Source organism: Rhinopithecus bieti, unplaced genomic scaffold (assembly GCF_001698545.2).
Source record: "Rhinopithecus bieti isolate Rb0 unplaced genomic scaffold, ASM169854v2 scaffold_1918, whole genome shotgun sequence".
NCBI lineage: Eukaryota > Metazoa > Chordata > Mammalia > Primates > Cercopithecidae > Rhinopithecus > Rhinopithecus bieti.
Window position 1 is genome coordinate 1,636,735 of NW_016803680.1, and position 16,450 is coordinate 1,653,184.

At 43.9% G+C, this 16,450-nt stretch overlaps 1 protein-coding gene across 1 annotated transcript in view; it reads right to left on the reverse strand.

The window, feature by feature from the left end:
- Positions 1-16,450, reverse strand: part of DNAH3 (dynein axonemal heavy chain 3) — a 215,466-nt gene that overhangs the window by 94,388 nt on the left and 104,628 nt on the right. The window contains 6 exon segments of the mRNA XM_017850181.1: positions 3,350-3,591; positions 6,219-6,330; positions 9,190-9,324; positions 10,236-10,455; positions 13,419-13,510; positions 15,580-15,756. Of these exon segments, the coding sequence (XP_017705670.1) occupies positions 3,350-3,591; positions 6,219-6,330; positions 9,190-9,324; positions 10,236-10,455; positions 13,419-13,510; positions 15,580-15,756 (978 nt within the window).

The window sequence follows — 16,450 nt, forward strand, 5'->3', positions numbered from 1 at the left end:
CTGCAATTTTAATGGGAAGGCCAGGAAATCACTGACCTTAGATGCAATCTCAGATGAAGAATCGAGAAGTTATCAGACCTCACCAAGTTTCCTGGTCCCTTTCTCAATTTTTAACATTGAACTTAACTGCACAGCCACATCCTATTTTTATTTGCTCAAGTCTTTCACAAAAGACCCGAATTTGAACACCCGCATGGACTAATCCATAGCAGGCGGGGCAAAAGCCTTTCTATAAATCCTTTTATTTTAATTTTATTTGTTTTGAGACAGGGTATCGCTCTGTTACCCAAACTGAAATACAATGACACAATCACAGTCACTCCATCCTCGACCTTCGGGGCTCAAGCGATCCTCCCACCTCAGCCTCCTGAGTAGCTGGGATTACAGGTGTGTACCTCCACATATGGCTAGTTTTTTATTTTTTGTTTTTCCATTTTAGATTAAATCAGTGATACCATAATATATTTTTAAAATTTTTTGTAGAGACAAGATCTCCCTATGTTGCCCAAGCTGATCTTAAACTCCTGGGCTCAAGCAATCCTCCTGTCTCCGCCTCCCAAAGTGCTAGGATCACAAGCATAAGCCTGGCCCATAAATCTTTTTTAGAATAGAATGAAAGAGGCCAGGCACGGTGGCTCATGCCTATGTTCCCAGCACAGCACTTTGGGAGGCCGAGGAAGGCAGATCACTTGAGGTCAGGAGTTGGAGACCAGCCTGGCCAACATGGTGAAACCCCATTTCAATATACAAAAAAAAAAAAAAAAAAAAAAAGCCGGGCATGGTGGCACGCATCTGTAATCTCGCATCTGTAATCCCAGCTACTCCAGAGGCAGGAGAATTGAGGGAGGCGGAGGTTGCAGTGAACTGAGATCGCGCCACTGCACTTCATCCTGGACAACAGAGGGAGGCTTTGTCTCAAAAAAAAAAAAAAAAAAAAAAAAGAAAGAAAAGAAAAGAAAATCATCAGAATTTCTAGTGTGTAGCAGGTTAAACCCTGTAGGAAGTAGTGCAATTACACAGGAAAGCCTTGGAATATATACTAAGTCAATGGCACTGTTTCCCACTCACCAAAATGGATTCCAGTGAGATGTTTAAGTTATAAGAAAAGGCCTGAGGCCCTCTTCTCCCAGGGGAGAAGAGGAAATACCACTGATTCATTGTGCTCATCCTAATTTGTGATTAAAAACTTCCCTGCACCTTACTTGGCCTGCATCAAACACAGCTTGAAACAGGTCACTGCCTGCATCCCCAGGAAGATCACAGCCGTTATAAGGCTGACACCACCAACCGCGTCATCTCTGAATATCAAGAAAACGAAAACAGACCCACACCTGTGACTGTAGTTTCATTTACACCCAGAGCAGAGGAAAACCATTAGGAAATTCACTGATTGTGACTATCTTGATACTTCTAATCTCAAGACCAACCGATACATCTGTACAATTAGTTTATATAATATAGTCCATATCATGTAATAAAACATTTCCATTTTTGAATGTTATATAATCAAAATTATGCACATGCTATAATTAGTGGATGTGTATAATTTGGATAATTAGCCCTTTCGTTGTTGAACATGACTCACTCTTAGTCTTGTGACATTTAAACACAGTTAGAAAACATATTTTGATTTGATAATGATGTATATCCAGTAAAGGAATTCTTCCTTGAAATGATGATAAATTTTATTTTAAACAGTTATATAGCACTTGCTATATGCCAGGCACTATCAGAAGAGGTGTATAAATAGTAACTTATCTCATCTTCTACCTTATCCTAACAGTAAGGTAGACACTATTGTCCCTACTTTACAGATGATGAAATTGGGGCCTCAACAGACTAAATAGCTTGTCTGAGGTTACATAGTGGGAAAGTGGCAAGGCCAGGATTTGAATCCAGGCTGTCTGGCTCCAGAGTCCAAGCTCTTTTAGCCACCATACGTACCATGGTGCTATACTTATTGTGGTACCACTCTACTTATTTTTCCAAAGATTGATGGTATTTTTCCAAAGATTGGTGGTATTTTTCCAAAGATTACTGTATTTTCCAAAGGTGTAGGCATCCGTTTGGACTCCTAACTCTACTATTGAGCTGTGTTGTAATAGGCAAGTTACATAAATTCCATCCCATATGCTCCCATTTTTTTTTTTTTTTTTTGAGACAGGGTCTTTCTCTGTTGCTCAGGTTAGAGCACAGTGGCACAATGAAGGCTCACAGTAGCACTGACTTCCAGACTCAAGTGATCCTCCCACCTCAGCCTCCTGAGTAGCTGGGACTACATGAACTCACCACCATGCCCAGTTAATTACAAAAAAATGTTTTTTTTTTTGTAGAGATGGCTTACTATGTTGCTCATACTGGTCTTGAACTCCTGGGTTCAAGCAATCTCCTGTCTCAGCCTCTCGAAGTGCTGGGATTACAGGTGTGAACCTACAGGGCCCAGTCCATATGCACTTTTGCAATGTGACTTGTCTGCCTCCATCAAGAGGTGAAGTCTATTTTTCCACTTCCTGGTCAGGACTTGCGACTTCCTTGACCAACAGAATGCAGAAAAAGTGATGCTTATCATTTTCAAGCATAGCCCTTAATATCTTGGAAACTTCCACTTCCTGACTCTTGGAAATCCCCACCACACAAGTAGTGCCACTACCAAGACACCACCAAGTGAAAAGCCCAAGCCATGAGAAGTGGCCTGAAAGAGGAGGTATTATTTTTAGACAGAAAGAAAAAGAGAGAGAGAAAGAGGGGCCGAATGTGATTGTGCCACCAGGCATTGAGTGAAGATGCCATCTTGAATGCAGATTTTCTAACCTGAGCTGCCTGAACTGACATCAAAAGAGAGACCAACCAGCCAGCTGAGCCCTTTCAAAATTCCCAGCCCACAAAATCATGAGGAAAAGAAATGGTTGTTTTAAGCCATTAAGTATTAGGGTGGTTTGTTGTATAGCAATAGGTAACCAAAACATATCCCACAGGTACTATGTATGTGCAATCTCATTTAAGTATCAACAACCTCATTTTATTACTACCTTTCTACAAATGAGAAAACTGAGATTCAGAGAAGTTATGCGACTCGCTCAGTAAAACGCAGCTCAGTTGCAGAGCTAGGAGTCCAAACCGATGTCAGCACTAAGGCTTACTATTCAACATGGTCTCTAAACATGTTTAGCTTACCAACTACAAGTACAAACAGAGCATAATTCATGAACTCATTACTATTATTCTCCTGTGGGGCATTTACTCTTAGTGCAATACATGTATGTCTCTATGTAGTTTTGATCAGTCGCTTACTTCAATAGAAGAGTTTATGTCTCACTCATGGAAAAGTGATATCAGGCTCAATACTTACCTTTTTATTGTCATCCAGAACAGTGTTCATATTTTCAATCCAGACAGCATCCACTGGCCCATCAAAGATAATCCACTTGCGATCATCAGAGAGTGAAGACGCTTGCTCCCGGAAAGCATTGGCAAGGACACCATCCGTCCACTCGTGGCTCACTTGGTCAAAGCACCCATACAGCTGCCCCATCGTGATAGCCTTGGGGTTGATGATCTTGTACTCCACAGCAAACTCCTCCATCTGATTGGCTGGGCAAGAAGGTTCAACACCAGTTATAAAGGCTCTGGTGAGACCAGAACATTAAATAAAAGATGATGTCATCTCAACAACCAATCAACTTTTATAAATATGCTATATGAGGAAAATCCTTCTTATAAAACATGTGCTTAGTTTTTATAGAGATTGGGATCTGGGGCCAGGAGCAGTAGTAGTTCACACCCATAATCCCAACACTCAGGGAGGCCGAGATGGGAGGATCACTTGAACCTGGGAAATGGAGGCTGCAGTGAGCTCTGATTGTGCCACTGCACTTCAGCCTGGGCAACAGAATGAAGCCCTGTCTCAAAAAAAAAAAAAAAAAAAAAAAAAAGAGTGGGACATCTGGATAGGTAATGCGTCACACTATTGGGTTATTATAGCCTTTGGTTTCTCACCATACTTTCTTCCAATCCTCATTTCAAACAGGGCAAATGTGCTAGTCAGATCCAGGACTACTTGCTGGGCACAGTGGCTCACACCTGTAATCCCAGCACTTTGGCAGGCCAAGGCAGGTGGATAACTTGAGGCCAGGAGTTTGAGACCAGCCTGGCCAGTATAGTGAAACCCTTCTACTAAAAATACAAAAATTAGCTGGGGGTGGTGGCACATGCCTGTAAACCCAGCTACTCGGGAGGCTGCGGCAGGAGGTGGAGGTTGCAGTGAGCTGAGACCAGGCCACTGCACTCCAGCCTGGGCGATAGAGTGAGACTCTGTCTCAAAAAAAAAAAAAAAGAAAAAGAAAAAAAAATTCCAGGACTAAAGAAATCTGACTGCCCTCACAGAACTCAAGCAGGAAGGGAGAGTGACACCTATTATCAGCCCTCTATGTACCTGTTCTCACAGCCACCCTTAGAACCTTGGCTTTTCAGACTCAAACAGGCTGAAGAAAGAAATTAAAAATGAAAAGAACGGATCAGAACCTTGGCTTTGATTTGAGATAAGGAAACGGGAAACAGCTGACAGGTAAAAGGTTCTGAAAATGATGGTTACTCTTCTGTCTCTGAAGGGCTAGTTTGGCGCCGAAATCTTTCTTGACTGCTCAGGAAATGTCATTTGTTCCCAAGAAACACCCACTGGAGTATTAAAACTCAACTGGAACGTACAGACTGATGGATGCCACAGCATATGTATTTAATAACAAACAAACAAAAAATGACACTTTTGTGGAATCCTTCAAAGTAGGGAAAGGTTGAAGTGCTTGAGCCATGAACTAAATAAAGAACCACTTCTGGGCCAGGTGTGGTGGCTCATGCCTGTAATCTCAGCACTTTGGGAGGCTGAGGCAGGAGGATTGCTTGAGCTCAGGAGTTCGAGACGAGCCTGTGCAACATGGCAAAACCCCATCTCTACAAAAAAATACAAAAATTAGGCGGGCATGGTGGCACAGGCCTATGATCCCAGCTACCCGGGAGCCTGAGATAGGAGGATCACTTGAGCCCAGGAGGCAGAGTTTGCAGTGAGCCAGGACCGCCGTACCACTGCCCTATCTCTAAAAAACATTAAAAAAATTAAATAAATAAAAAAGAACTACTCTGCAGAATCCTGAGGCAACCACAGTGGTAGCTTCCTTTTTCTTCACTCAGTTTCTTAAGGCATATTAAAACGCTAAAAATATTTTATATTTTATTATATTCTATTATTTGAGACTGGGTCTCACTTGCCCAGTCTGGAATTGCAGTGCAGTGCGCAATCAGAGCTCGTTACAGCTGCAAACTCCTGAGCTGAAGTGATCCGCCTGCCTCGGCGCCTCAAAGTGTCGGGATTATAGGTGTGAGCCTCCGTACTCTGTCTTAAAATTTTTACTTAAATTTGAGATGCCCAAATTAGTTATTAAGGCTAGGATAACCCCAAAACATAACCTCAAAACCCAATCATCAAATGTTATTAGAAAAAAAATTTCAAATGAAAACTTGAAGCAATGAATGCACAAAAGGAAATGCTTTTATAAAATTACAGATCTGTGTTTTATAAAAACAAAACAAAACAAACAGACACTCACACAGACAAAAGCCACAATTGTTTCTCTGGCAATAAACATAGCTTCCGTTTGTTGAGTATGCACTGTGCTCAGTTATTTACCTGCATACTGTCACTTAATTCTCACAACAATCCCATTTTACAGCTGGGAAAACAGAGGATAAGACAGGTTTCGTTATTTGCCCAAGTCTGAGTCTGATTCAAAAGTAGGAGCTCCTATCCTTGACTTTAAAAGGAAGGAAAGAAGGGAGGGAGGGAGGGAAAAAACTAAAAGGAAGGGAACAGGAAAAGAAGAATAGAAGAAGCAAAATCATGCAATGATTTGCTTTGATACTAATTTTAAGGCCAATGACAAGAGTTTCTCTTTCACTGGGGGACCTTCGGAGAAACCACTGCTTGGCATTTGAGAAAATTCCTCCAGGCCTTAATGATATGCACACGAAATCCCTTGTTATTATAGAAGCACCCCACCCCCACCCTTTATTTTCTGCTTGCAGACATCTGTGTGCCGTGTTCTATTTCTAGCTCGGACATCACGATCGAGACCTGACAAGACTAGCAGCCTGGCATTATCTCCATGGAGCCAGCCAACCGAGTGAGGAGTTCTGTCCTCCCTGGAAGCCAGGGATGTGAGCTTCACCTGCATGTAAATCGCCGAGAGCTGCAGCCAACACTTTATAAGCAGAGGTCTTGCCGCCCATGGGGTCTCCCACAATCATGTAACCATGTCTCACCAGCATCATTTCGTAGATCTGGGAGGAGACATCATTCATAAAAGAAGTCAATCATTGCAACGCTCCCCTATTATGAGTTACTCAGAAGTCAATGAGGAATGAGGAGTCAGAAGAGGATTCTCACAGTCGCTTCTACCTCTGGAGAACTACGGTTCTTTTCGTAATCTATTGTTCACGTATCTTTCAGATGAATAAATATATGTATGCATCTCAGATTATTTAAAGGACGGGAACTACCATTTGCTCTGTACCTGTCTATGTGTTAAGAATCAACTGATAACCCAAATTATTTAATCTACTCCGATATCATTGACCATCTTTTACAAATGGTAAGACTGAGCCCAAGAGAGGTTAAATACTTGCCCAAGTTCATCAGTGATGGAGCCAGAATTTGCAGACAGGGCTATTCGACTTTAATGCCTCTAATATTTTCATGACACTATTGCCATTTACTTTTAAAGAGAAAAAGAAAATGGCGGTCATTTTAGCAAACTGTGTTTCTCCTGGAAACTTTCTTTCTTCTTGAGATCTGCTTTGGTCATTTGCATTTATGTGAATTTTATGTCTTAAAAAAATTTCCTCCTTTAGACTATGACTCCCTCAGAGAAAGGGAACACAAGCAGCTTTTTATTTTAAAGATAAATTCTTATTATTTTTCACCTTGGAGGTAAGCAATAAGAAGCATCTAAATGAAGGTAGTGACAATGGGAATGGTCGAGAGAGGAACACATGTCATTCAGCAAATATTTGTTGAGCATCTACTATGTGCCAGACACCATTCTGGGTGCTGTAGACAGAGCAGAGAACAAGACAAACAAAATCTCTAACCATTTAGTAGGGTTGACATTCAGGTAGGTTTGAAAGCTTGACTGTGCATCAGAAATAAGAGAGGACGGCTGGGCTTGGTAGCTCACGCCTGTAATCCTAGCATTTTGGGAGGTCAAGGTGGGTGGATCATTTGATGTCAGGAGTTTGAGACCAGCCTGGCCAACATGGTGAAACCCCATGTCTTCTAAAAATACAAAAATTAGCTGGGCATAGTGGCGCATGCCTGTAATTCCAGCTACTTGAGAGGCTGAGGCAGCAGAATCACTTGAGCCTGGAGGTGGAGGTTGCAGTGAGCTGAGATGACGTCACTGCACTCCAGCCTGGGTAACGGAGGGAGACTCTGTCTAAAATAAAAAACAAAGGAATAAGAGAGGAAGATATTAATCATTCATAGCCTCTCACATTTCTCCTCACATTGCGATGTCAATATGTAAAAGGGCAGGTAGCTCCAGACACCTTGGTTTTGAAAACATTACCTTGTTTTGTAAATTGGTACTAAGCTACATGAAAGTTCATCTGTAGGTCTGCAAATTACTTTGAAATACATCAACAAGTAAGATGGATGGATGGATGGATGGATAAATAATGAAGCAAATAGTATACAATATTTATTGTAAAATCTGGGTGGTGAGTACATGAGTGTTCTCTGTACATTTCTTTCCATTTTTCTGCATGTTTAAAATGTTTAATAATAAAATATTGAAAATTAAAGCTCATGCCTAGTTAAAGAATGGTCCTTCTGCAAAATCTCAATCATAAATTAGGGTTCAAAATTGGATTAAATGAGTTGTGTCAAAAACTAGCTCACTTGCTAATACAGTAGGGAAAAAGTGATTATTTTTACCACAAGGCAATGTGATCTCAGAATCTGGAGACGTGGGTGCTAACGTGAACTTCACTTGTAACTCGCGTTGTGACTTTGGGAAATGCTGATGCCAATGGTGCTGACGATGATGGCGGAGATGGTGGAGTTGATAATGATATAGCATGAGGTACTATGTGTAGCGCTTTACACACCTCTTCTCTCAAAATTACTCCAGTTTACAGATGACTGAGGGTAAAAGAGGTGAACTAATTTGCCTAAAATCTCACAGCACAAAACTGATGGGATTTGGGAGGCTGAGGAGGGAGGATCACCTGAGGTCAGGAGTTTGAGAGCAGTCTGGCCAACACGGTGAAACCCCGTCTCTACAAAAAAAGTACAAAAATTAGCTGGGCGTGGTGGCATGCACCTGTAATCCCAGTTACCCAGGAGGCTGAGGCAGAAGAATCGCTGGAATCTGGGAGGCACAGGTTGCAGTGAGCTGAGGTTGCGCCACTGCACTCCAGCCTGGGCAACACAGCAAGACTCCATCTCAGAAACAAACTAACACACACACAAACTGATGGAGTGAGTAAGTGGGTTTTTTGATTTTGGTTGTTTGTTTTCCCTCCATTTCTTTCTTCTTCTTTTTTTTTTTTTTTTTTTTTGGAGTCTTACTCTGTGACCCAGACTGGAGTGTAGTGGCTCAATCTCAGCTCGCTGCAAGCTCTGCCTCCCGGGTTCACGCCATTCTCCTGCCTCAGCCTCCCGAGTAGCTGGGACGACGGGTGCCCGCCACCAAACCCAGCTAATTTTTTGTATTTTTAGTAGAGATGGGGTTTCACTGTGCTAGCCAGGATGGTCTCAATCTCCTGACCTCGTGATCCGCCTGCCTTGGCCTCCCAAAGTGCCAGGATTACAGGCGTGAGCCACCGCGCCCGGCCTCTTTCTTCTTTTTTTTTTTAAGAGTTGGGGTCTCACTCTGTCACCCAGGCTGGAATGCAGTGGCATGATCATAGCCCACTGCAGCCTCAAACTCCTGGGCTCAAGCCATCCTCCCACCTCAGCCTCCCAAGTAGCTGGGACTACAGGCATGGGCCATTATGCCCAGCTAATGTTTTACTTGCCTTTCTACACAGGCACCTCTGATTGCTGTCACTTCAGTTCCAATCTCCTATAAGTCTTTACTGTTTGCTGACTGCAGTAAACAGTAAAACAGGCACATTTACATGGGTTAAGGAACCAACCTGGATAATTTTCCCTATAAACCAAGGTACTGGCTGCAGTTTCATCTTTTTGATGTTATCATTCAGCACTTTCAGAAAAACTTCATAGTCTGGCTTTGGAAGAAGAACTCCAGGAAATAAATCGGATATAATTCCCTGTTAAAAAGAATTTAAAAGAAAGTGGAAAGGATAAAGTATCAGATATGTGACTTCAACATTTTCCTAAAATGAGATGTATCAACAACAGAAATCTTTGAAAAATTCCAGACCTCATTTTTCTTGCACCAAAACTTGTCCAAAATTACAAATGAAAACACTATACAACATAATTTCTGGCCAGGCACCATGGCTCATGCTTGTAATCCCAGCACTTTGGGTGACCGAGGTGGGTGGAGCACCTGAGTTCAGGAGTTCGAGACCAGCCTGGCCAACATGGCGAAAACCTGTCTCGACTAAAAATACAAAAATTAGCTGAGTGTGGTGGCACGTGCCTGTAATCCCAGCTATTCAGGAGGCTGAGGCAGGAGAATCATTTGAATCCAGGAGGCAGAGATTGCAATGAGTCGAGACCGTGCCACTGCACTCCAGCCTGGGCAACAGAACAAAACTCCATCTCAAAAAAACAAAACAAAACAAAACAACCCTATAATTTCTCCCCCAAATAATTTTAAAAGTCAGCAAATATTTAATGAGTCTGGATTATCTTCCAGTCATTGTACTAGGATGAACAAGATAGTCATGACTTCTGTCTTTATGAAGCTCAGAGCCTGGCAAGTAAGATTAAATTAATTACAAAAGGAAACTAATTAAATTGGATAAAAACACTTACGTATACCCAAGAGCAAATATCCTATCAGTGAAACCATTTTTATTAAAAATCAGGCAGAGATGTTTGCTATCACTTATTATTTAACATTTGTAGGGAGGGTATCAGGTGGCAGAGATGCTGGCCAAAGAAGGGAAGATGTCAGGAGATGGAAGAGGATATGGGGAAGGCACCAAAGATAACGTTTCATCTTCCAACATTGAGCCTTGGTCCTCAGCCAAGGTTCCGAACCGCTACATACCTGAAACAGAGGGACATCTTGCGCTAAGAACTTGGCCAGGTTGACATCAAGCAATGCCCGGAGCAACAGGACACTTTCGTTCTCCTCTGGATACTTGAGCTTCAGGTTTCCTGCAGCAGTAAGCACAGACTTGACAGCACGCATGCCGTAGTCATAGTGATGCTGAGAGGACAGTTGTTCCGAGCACAGGCGGTAGGTCGCAACGATCTTCTGGGCAAGACTAGGAGGGCAAAGACATGTATGCAGACACCCAGAGAGGACCATGTCCTGCCCAGCAGACATTCCCAATATCCTTGTTCTTGCCCCACCAGCAACCAGCCTTGCCCATGGACTGGATGGAGAAGCCCTGTCCTTTAAGGGTCTTTTAACAGAGTTACCATAATGAGGTATGGAAGCATGAAAAAAGCATGTGCACATATATGTATAACATGTATGGTATATGAAATCATATGTTTTTGGTCAGGTGCAGTGGCTCATGCCTGTGATCTCAGCACTTTGGGAGGCTGAGGCAGGAGGATCGCTTGAGGCCAGGAGTCCAAGACCAGCTTGGGCAACATAGTGAGCCTCTGTCTCTACAGAAAAATTTAGAAATGAGCTGGGCACGGTAGCATGGCACCTGTCATCCCAGCTACTTGGAAGGCTAAGGGTGGGAGGACCTCTTGAGCCTAGGAGTTCAAGCTGCAGTGAGCTGTGATTGCATCACTACACTCCAGCCTGAGTGACAGAGTGAGACTCTGTCTTTACAAAAATAAAAATTAAATTAAAATAAATTGTATGGTGAGGCTGGTGTCGAACTCCTGACCCCAAGTGATCTGCCCACCTCAGCCTCCCAAAGTGAAGGGATTACAGGTGTTAGCCACCGTGCCTGGAAGAAATTGTATGTTTTATACCTCTGTATGTATATATAAATGTACGCACACACATATACACACACAAGTTAGGGAAGAACGTATCAAACTATCAGGGATATTAATTCCTGGAGAATGGAACTATGGGTTACTGAGGGGAAATTCACTTTTTTCATTTCTGTCGCATTATAATTTTTTCAATGTCCATTTTACTTTTTAAATTTAAGAAGGGCAGTACAAATTGTAATATACTTGGCCCACAACACACAGATGCTTACGTGCACTGCATACTTAACGCACACACTGCAGTGCACGTAAGTGTACATGTGTTGTGTGCCGAGTACATTAAATTTTGAATTGGGTTTCTTATTCTTCCTGGATACACAGGTGGACCACATTTCCCAGCCTGCCGTGCAGTCAGGGGAGGCCACATGCTACTGAGTTCCAGCCAGTGCAATGTGAATGATAGTGACTGACGTATGTCAATGGCAGGGCAGGCCCACGAAAACCTCCTCCGTGACAGCCTCTGTGCCATTCATGGGCTGTAGCCATGAACTGTAAGTAACCTGGGTAACCATGGTAACTATAAGTAACCATGAACTATAAGTAACCATCCCTTGGGGGAGAAGTGCCCTTGATCACAAGCACCCACTTTGGATTTTCAGACGAAATCGGCTACGTTCAGTGTGGTATGGCCGTAGACTCATTTGGGATTTTCAGCGAGTGAAAAATAAACTTTGCTATGCTAAGCCATTGAGATTCAGGGGTCAGTATTACTCTAACTAATATACTTATGCACTTTTCTCTCAAAGAGATCCTCTTCACAAAACTGATTTCCTATAAAAACAAAGACTTTGCGTTGTTCACCAGCACCCAGCACAGGGCTGGGCATAAGGTTGCTGGCTCAATAAAGGTTTGCTAATTAAATAAATAAATGAATTGAGTGAGCAAATCGATGCAATCCTGGTTACTATAGAAAACAAATGAGTTAGGCCGGGCGTGGTGGCTCAAGCCTGTAATCCCAGCACTTTGGGAGGCCGAGACGGGCGGATCACGAGGTCAGGAGATCGAGACCATCCTGGCTAACCTGGTGAAACCCCGTCTCTACTAAAAAATACAAAATCTAGCCGGGCGAGGTGACGGGCGCCTGTAGTCCCAGCTACTCGGGAGGCTGAGGCAGGAGAATGGTGTAAACCCGGGCGGCGGAGCTTGCAGTGAGCTGAGATCCGGCCACTGCACTGCACTCCAGCCTGGGCGACAGAGCGAGACTCCATCTCAAAAAAAAAAAAAAAAGAAAACAAATGAGTTAAATGTCATATGACTGAGGCAGCCTCTTGGCCTAGGAAGGGCCAAGAAATTCTATTGAGAATTTCTGCAGCCCCTTGGATTATAAACAAAGACACCCAGGCCATAAAGACATTCATTGTAACAGAAAGTCAATTGACGTGATAAAATTTGGAATGAGAGCAGCACAAGCCATTTTGCAATGATTATTCATAACTCTTGGTACATATATTACATGTATGTGTGTACACACACACACACACACGAAGACACTGATCTGCATATAAGTGTGAGTCTTGGAAACTGGACAATACTTGAATGAGAGATAACCTACTTAATTGGAGGCAATAAATGTTATATTAATAATTTTTCCTCTTCAATTCTGGAATAATTGCATATGTTGTATAGTGTTGCTTTTTTTTTTTTTCTTTTGAGACAGGGTCTCACTCTTTCACCCAGGCTGGAGTGCACTGGTGAGATCTTGGCTCACTGCAGCCTCTGTCTCCAAGGTTCAAGCGATTCTCCTGCCTCAGCCTCCCGAGTAGCTGGGATTACAGGTGCGTGCCACCAAGCCCGGCTAATTTTTGAATTTTTTGGTAGAGATGGGGTTTCCCCATGTTGGCCAGGCTGGTCTCAAACTCTTGGCCTTAAGTGATCTCCTGCCTTGGCCTGCCAAAGTGCTGAGATTACAGACATGAGCTACGGCACCCAGCCTTGTTTGTTTGTTGCCTTAAGCCATTGAGTAATGTGGGTATGGATGTGTCAGAGTGAGGGGTGGGGAAGATATGAGTAGCTGCTTTCTCTAATAGAACTCAGGTGTATGTAAAGACAGAGCGGGGCCCTGCCCTGGGAATCTGGGCCATTTCCCCGTCAGAAATGGGGCAAGACCAAGGCCAGGGCTATGTGCTCTCAGACCACCCAGTAAGCTGAAGCAAGTTTCTCAAGCTTCTCTCTTTTATTCCAATGGGCAAACCACCTTGAATCTGCCACACACGCAAAAAGCCACTAGTTAAAGTCCTTTAGAATGCACTCGAAAACCCATGTAACACACCTTCTGGAGTCCAGAAACCCCATGGAGTAGAGGGAGATTTCTCCAATGAGGGCGTAATCTGGCACCATCATGGCCACTGTCCGGAACAAGGCCTGGAAAAGAAACAATGAATCAGAATCGGAACATGTGCAGTGAATACTGAGGGAAGGCACATCCACAGAAGCAAAGGGAAGTAGCACAGTCCTTCAGGCCACGCCAGGGACAATCAAGGTAAGCAGGACTGGGGGACAAGTGAGTGCAGATGGACCATCCTCAGTTGGCCAATGTATGGCTCAGCCAACCTCCCTACTGGCCCTGTGCGGGTACATGTCGTTACTTACATTCGGTCCCTCAGTGGTTCTGTGGAAGGCGCTAGGTGCTGGTTCACCTCATTCTCCTATGCCAAATGAGGATACCTCATAGCATCACTCAACTGTTGGAGCTTCCCAGAGTTCAACATGGACATCAGAAGTCATTTAGGAATGCAGAACCAATATATATCAGAAGAAGTCTGACAGATCTTTTTTGAGACAGAGTCTCTGTCGCCCAGGCTGGAGTGCAGTGGCGCGATCTTGGCTCACTGCAACCTCCGCCTCCCGGGTTCAAGCGATTCTCGTGCCTTAGCCTCCCAAACACCAGGGGATTACAGGTGCCCAACACCAGGCCCAGCTAATTTTTGTATTTCTAGTAGAGATGGGGTTTCATCATGTTGGCCAGACTGATCTTGAACTCCTGACCTCAGATGATCCAACCGCCTCAGCCTCCCAAAGTGTTGGGATTAAGGCGTGAGTCACCGTGCCCAACCAGACAGACCTTGGTTTGAGTTCCTGTTTTGCTACGGACTAGCATGGGCAAGTTATACAACCCTTGTAGATCTCAGTTCTTTCATCTCAAAACAGACTAACTTTACTCTCTTCATAGAGTTATCATGAGAATAAAATGATAGAATGCAAGTGAAGTGCTTACAAGAGTATGTGGCACATAGTAAGTGTTCAATATACACCAGCTATTGCATTATTACCTTGGATCTTAGAGGAGAAGTAACTTGCCTGAGTCACCCAGTTAGTTAGAGCTAATGCCGGGGCTAGAATCCAGGCTTCCTGATACCATGCCCAGGTGCTTTCTACTATACCACGGCATCATGAAAGCTGCTTGTGATGATCTAATATGGCTGTTGGCTGGGATGGGTGCAGGGGGTGCTTACAACTACTGGGCAGTAAAAAATGAGAAATGTGGCCGGGACTGGTGGCTCACACATGTAATCCCAGTACTTTGGGAGGCCAAGGCAGGTGGATCGCCTGAGGTCAGGAGTTTGAGACCAGCCTGGCCAATGTGGTGAAAACCTGTCTCTACTAAAAATATGAAAATTAGCGGGGTGTGATGGCGCATGCCTGTAGTCCCAGCTACTCAGGAAGCTGAGGCAGGAGAATCGCTTGAACCCGGGAGGCAGAGGTTGCAGTGAGCCAAGATCGTGCCACTGTACTCCAGCCTGGGGGACAGAATGAGACTCCATCACAAAAAAAAAAAAAAAAAAAGAGAGAGAGAGAGAAATGTGGATCCAAATTCTATCTTGGCCTTCACTGGCCTATGTTGACCTAGAGGGGAGGAGCCACTTGAAGCATCACCCTGACTATTTTCTCTTCTCAGAGAGAAGTGGTCCATCTGAATAAGATTCCAGGGCTCCAATCAGAATGCATTAGTAGCAGGGGATAGATCATGTCCTAAAGTCAGTGGATATGGGTGTGGCTGGGTCTCTCTTACCACTTCCACCCAAGGGGACGGGGAATAAATTTACCCCAGGTAGGTACCTCCAGAGGTTTCTTTCCTTTTCTTTTTTTTTGAGGTGGAGTTTCACTCTTGCCTCCCAGGCTGGGGAGTGCAATGGCGCTGTCTCCAGTCACTGCAGCCTCCGCCTCCCACGTTCAAGCGATTCTTCTGCCTCAGCCTCCTGAGTAGCTGAGTGGGATTATAGGCACTGGCCACCATGTCTGGCTAATTTTTGTATTTTTAGTAGAGATGGGGTTTCACCACGTTGGCCAGGTGGTCTCGAACTCCTGACCTCAGGTGATCTGCCTGCCTCGGCCTCCCAAAGTGCTGGGATTACAGGCATGAGCCACAGTACCCAGCCCAGAGGTTTCTATTCTAAAAAGCACACCCCACATGTATATCTGCTGGCATTTACCTTGAGGTTGTCAGGCAGTTCGGCCCTGCCAGCATAGCCGGGGTTCATGGTGATGAAAACAGCGCAGGTTGGGTTCAGAGAGAGCTCAGTGCCTTCAAAGATGAATGTCTTTAGCTTCCGAATGATGGCTTGTTGGATGCTGAGGATCTGCTGAGCGACCACAGACAGCACTTCCACCTGGGGTGAGAATGCCCGGCTGATAGGAGCTCCTGCTTCTGTCTGACAACCACCCTACTCTACCAGAGTCCTCCCACATAGCAAAGAAAGAACCCAATCACCCGGAAACCAACCACACCTGCACATTCAAAATTAGGAGCATGATTTGGGGTTTTGGTAAGAAAAAAGAACATAGGTTTGCGCGTGTGTGCGTGTGCGTGTGCGTTAATAGTTTCCATAGTATTTTGTCTTTGTTTCAACACCTAACATGGTACTTGACATACAGTAGGTATTCTGTGTTTATCAATTCATATTGGTTCAAAGATCAGGGATTTTTATATTTCCTGATCTTCATTCATCATCCAAACAGAATTATACACTCTTGGGATGCATCTTTTGTACTTCTGCTATAGAATTTTATCATGTTGGTATTTGTTTCATTAAATGTTTATTTCCCTTTACTAGATTGAACAGTCTAGACAGCAAGACCCTTTTTTTTTTTTTTTTTGAGACAGAGTTTCACTTCCAGGTTGGTATGCAATGGTGAGATCTCAGCTCACTGCAACCTCCGCCTCCCGGGTTCAAGCCATTCTCCTGCTTCAGCCTCCCGAGTAGCTGGGATTACAGGCACTCACCACCACACCCAGCTGCTTTTTATATTTTTAGTAGAGACAGGGTTTCACCATGTTGGCCAGGCTGGTCTTGAACTCCTGAC